This window comes from Arachis ipaensis, chromosome B07 (assembly GCF_000816755.2).
Source record: "Arachis ipaensis cultivar K30076 chromosome B07, Araip1.1, whole genome shotgun sequence".
NCBI lineage: Eukaryota > Viridiplantae > Streptophyta > Magnoliopsida > Fabales > Fabaceae > Arachis > Arachis ipaensis.
The window spans coordinates 103,696,871-103,701,664 of NC_029791.2; the positions used below are offsets into that span (position 1 = coordinate 103,696,871).

Here is a 4,794-nt window from a genome sequence, read left to right on the forward strand (position 1 = left end):
AAGATATCTCTTTATACGAGTCATTAAGCCTTGTTCAATTATGGCTACATCAATTTTCACTATGGATTATACTGATTAATGATAGGTCATATGGCATTGGCAGTGTGAGCATTTACAAGTTACAAGATTTAAGGCTTGGTTTTGAAAAGTGACAGGCAATGTTATTACTTATAGTACTGCACCCTTTTGGACGGCTTCAGTATTACAAGTTTACAACATTGTTATTATATGTATTATGCTTACACACACACATATATTAAAACCCGTCTAAAATGGAATGCTGCTTCAGCATATTTGAAATGATTGGTTACTTTCCAGGGTTGGTTTTTGTTTAGTGTCGTTAATATGTATTTTCAGGTGGAGGGCAGTTGTACATGTGGGGGAAAATAAAAAACACTGGTGATGACTGGATGTATCCAAAGCCTCTAATGGATTTAAGGTTGTGATTTTTTAAGTCATGTTTGAATGATATATAGTATATAAAATCCATATATATGGGTTCTTATATCTCTCGTTTACTCTGACCATTATATTCTGTGTTTGCTTTGGCGAATAGTGGCTGGAATTTACGATGCATGGATTCAGGCAATATGCACCATTTTGTTGGGGCTGATTCCTCATGTATAAGTTGGGGCCATGCTCAATATGGAGAGCTTGGATATGGGCCCACTGGACAGAAGTATGTTTATATGAAAATTCCCCCCCGTGCATTATCTTTATATCCGTTTCTTCATAATTTTTTTTTTCCTTTTTTCTAATCCTGCCTTTATTTACCCTTTAGGTCTTCAGCTGTCCCCAAAAAGGTTGATATACTTGAGGGCATGCATGTTTTGAGGTAAGCAGTAAGGCTTGGTTCTTTACTCCTTTTTATCTCTGTCACTATCTCTTGGAACTGCTTCATATTCTATATTTACTCTCTGGAAGTCAACAATCAACTGGTTGTCTTCTGTCTTGTAATTACCTTTAGCTGCCAAAATGCTGAAATTGCAAAGAGATATTTAGTGCATGAAACTTTATAATAAAAAAAGGCTTCATATGGATGATATGATGCCTTATTAAATGAAGGTATATGGTTTGTTTTCTTTTTATTTCTAGTCAATGTCTTCAGTTTCCATTAATAATTAATAGGGCTAGAATGCCACCTTATTTTCATTATGTTTCCTATTTTCAAGTTTATATGAAGGCAAAAAAAGATTGAAAATTGAGTGGCTTTTTAGTTACTGTTAAACTGAACAAAAATATACCAGATACCCTTTATGATTATGATATAAATAACCAACGAAATGAGAAATGATCCTAATGTATTCCTATTTTTCAAACAGTGTTGCTTGTGGTATGGGTCATTCAATGGTTATTGTTGATAGGACAAATGTTGCTGATCGACTTGACCAGGTAGCTTAGAAGCTAATTATTTTGTGATTACTATACTAAGTTCTCCAAGGATTGAATGAGTATTGCTGTGCTTTAGTCTCTATTGATGATGCTTAAATCAGAAATTAGGGTTTCAGGAGTTTGTGTTATTTATCCACACTACATGGCACTTAGAATAAATTTTAGAGAATTAATGAATGTTATGTCCTATACATTTTTTTGTTATCCCTACCCCCTCCTTGTAAGTTTGTATCTAAATTTATACTTAGTGTGTTTATGAATGAGATGCATCAGGTTTCTGTTAGCTTTTCTGTCCTCTACATTGCTTGTCTGATTTAGTTAATATTTTTAGAAGTTCTATTTTTTTTCACATACTTATTTTTCTGCAGCTTGATATCTATGATGGCAAAGCTTTTGGTGAAGGTATGCTACTTACAATAATTCAAGTTTGTCTTGGGTGTCCCGTATGTATTTCTTCCCAAACCCGGGGTTTAATAAAACTTTTCATATCTCGAATGCATCACAAAATATGATCTAGTGGATGGATTCAAAGGGGAAATTGTTTTCCCTCTTCTTTGGTCCCGTGTTTGTGTCCTGATCATAGGGCGTCATGGATTTTCCTGATATATCTTAGTTGGATTTTAAAACAATATGGTTGAGGTATAAAATGTGCTCATTTATCTGTGTTCTTGATCAGAAAATGAGTCTACAATCAAAATTCCAGTGGCTAAACAGAGTGCAAAAAAGGGTGCCAAGGGGGCTGAAAATTCAAAGAAAAGGAAGAAATCCAAAGATTCCTCTGACTCAGAAGAGGATGTTGAAGAAAGTGATAATAGTGAGGATGAAGCTAACGGTGCGGCTGAGGTAAAAAGGTCACGTGGTGGAAATAGTTCTGGTAGAGGCCGGGGTAAGGCTAAGGCATCCAAAAAGTCAGGTTCTGGCAGAGGGCGTGGTGGTGCTCCAGCATCGAACAAGAGTAGTACTAAAGACCCGCCAGTGAAATCCGGTAAGAGAGGGCGACCCCGAAAGTCTTGAATTGGGTTTTGGCTGGAAATTTTGTTCTCTACACAGAGAATTGTAATAGTAATTCATTGGCCGATTGTCTCACTAAAATTTCTGCTATTTTGAAATCTGGTCCCGCTAAGTATTTCTTATCTAATGCAAATTTTTAAACTACGTCTAAGATTTGCTGATCGTTTTTAGGTGCAGAGGATGTACTTTATACTTTTGTGAAGGGAATAGTGGCTTAGGTTTGTATTGGTCTTTTGCTAATTTACCTGATTGGTGACTTGGTTAGATGTTTGCTGATGAAACTCGAGGTCAGTTGAACTGTTCTAATTTTTAAGCCGATATGGTACTATATTCGAGAAATTCTATGTACTTCTGTAATAGCAAAAAGATATACATGATTAATTTGTTCCTGAGAGGATCTTATCGTTACATCATAGCTAAAAGAATTTGTTTTCCTTTCAACTTTGCCTATTAATGATGGGAAAGCTAATAGTCATAATCCATTAACTATATTTGGATGTGGAGACAAATTTAGGTAATGGATTTAGCTGTCTTAATATCTAGGAAGCTTTGGTTTCTCTTCTGAGGAACCACGAGACACTTTCATTTTGTATGTCAAATCTTTTGATTTGGAATCGTAAGTAGACGGTGCCTCTTGTCTGGCCTAAACCAATCATTGTGGTTTGGAAGCAAGAACCGACTTGTCTTATTCTAACCCAATTACCCAAATAAGGCATGGTTATGTGGGACATTATATCATTTTTTATTTGATGCTGCTTGACAGTTACTCATTTGTTTATTTTATTATATTTTCTCTCTTTTTTAAAATTATTTTGTAGTGATAAATGAATAGGGCTTTAGCCCTTTTTTGTTTTTATATTGGAACATTAAGAGTGTTTTACGTTATTTCGGTGTAATACGCTGATATAGGAAAGTTTAGTGTTAGAAAAAATCGTAACTAACCATTTCAATGAAATACAAATATTAGATGAAATCGTGATCTATAATTTCATGTGGGACAAAATTTATCAGAAAAGATTGATATGTGCTAGCCAAGTGTTATGAAGTGACAAGTGTTATGTTTTGGAATAGGAAAACATAACTTGGACTAATATTAATATATATCACTATCTTTTCCAATCCCTTGAAATTAAATATCCAAAAAACTGTAAAGGTTTCGTGATTTAACTAAAGGTGAAAGTAAAACCTTTCCAATGAACTAGGTTAGGGCGGTGGCGGAATGTACCCACTGTCAGGGACTTGGGAGCTAGGAAAGTGAAGCTTCACGCTCTCCAACCATTCACAATTTCTCATTCGTCTTCTTGACACCGGGTTTCGGAGATTCAATCTTCCTTGGTTTCCTAGTCTATGTCCAAAAGTCTTAGCCAAATCCAGTGCTTGTCCTGGTTCCACTCTCTTTGACTCGTTCGTAACTAGTCCAGGTGGAGTTTTCGAGGACTTTCATCCATACATATGCTAATTGGAACAAGTTAGATACAAATTGTTACTAACGATTTGTTTATTGTTATTATTATTATTATTATTTTTAAAGAGGAGTATTAGGGTCAATAATTTTTGTGATTTGTAGTCTTCAAATAGCTATCAATAATGATTTTAATAGTGTGAGATTGGTGTGAGATTTTATCCAATGACTCATTTTTTTTGCTGGTTACATGCTCACCAAATTTTAATAAAGTTGCTGACTCTAAACTTTTCCATTTTGAAATTGTTGGTAACGATTTCATCTAACATTAGTCTTTCATTTGAAATTGTTAGTCGCAATTTCTTCTGATATTAAATTCTTCCATATCAACATATTACACCAAAACAACATAATATTAATGTAAAACTCGCTTAATGTTCCAATATCAAATAAATAAATAAATTGCGAGAAGGATCATCTTTTCTTCTTAGTGTGTATATAAAAATTACACTAGTTCCGTTATGACTATGTGAGCAAACCCTATTATCGTACAGCATAAGCACATGTGACATGTCAACACTTGACCAATACAAAAGAGCACATGCGAACACGTATCCTATTCTAACGGTTACTACTAGTAGTGAGTAAAGTGATTATGTGTTACGTGAATTTGAAGCATGAGAGGATGATAAGGATCCAAAGGCTTGTGTGCTGCGCTGCTCACTGATTGTTAATGATTCATGGAGGCAGCATGTGAAACATGTCAGGGGCCATAACCCTTTTGAACTGAGACCAAGCCACATAACACATAACACAACACAAACTTTGGTTTTTGAATGAATGAGTACTGTCTCTTCATAATGAGTGAAATTTTGTTAACGAATAACAAATTTATGGCTGGCTTTCTGCGTTGGATCCCATGTGATACTGGGCTCTACCACAACTGCACACTCACTATTAATTGGGTTTAAATGGGTGGCCACCCATGT

At 35.0% G+C, this 4,794-nt stretch overlaps 1 protein-coding gene across 1 annotated transcript in view; it reads left to right on the plus strand.

Annotated features, from left to right (window-relative positions):
- Positions 1-2,808, plus strand: part of LOC107609973 (protein RCC2 homolog) — a 7,151-nt gene extending 4,343 nt beyond the window's left edge. Inside the window, exons 11-16 of the mRNA XM_016312035.2 lie at positions 358-439; positions 557-679; positions 782-835; positions 1,323-1,392; positions 1,761-1,794; positions 2,069-2,808. Of these exons, the coding sequence (XP_016167521.1) occupies positions 358-439; positions 557-679; positions 782-835; positions 1,323-1,392; positions 1,761-1,794; positions 2,069-2,406 (701 nt within the window). The 3' untranslated portion in view covers positions 2,407-2,808. The remainder of the gene's footprint in view (positions 1-357; positions 440-556; positions 680-781; positions 836-1,322; positions 1,393-1,760; positions 1,795-2,068) is intronic.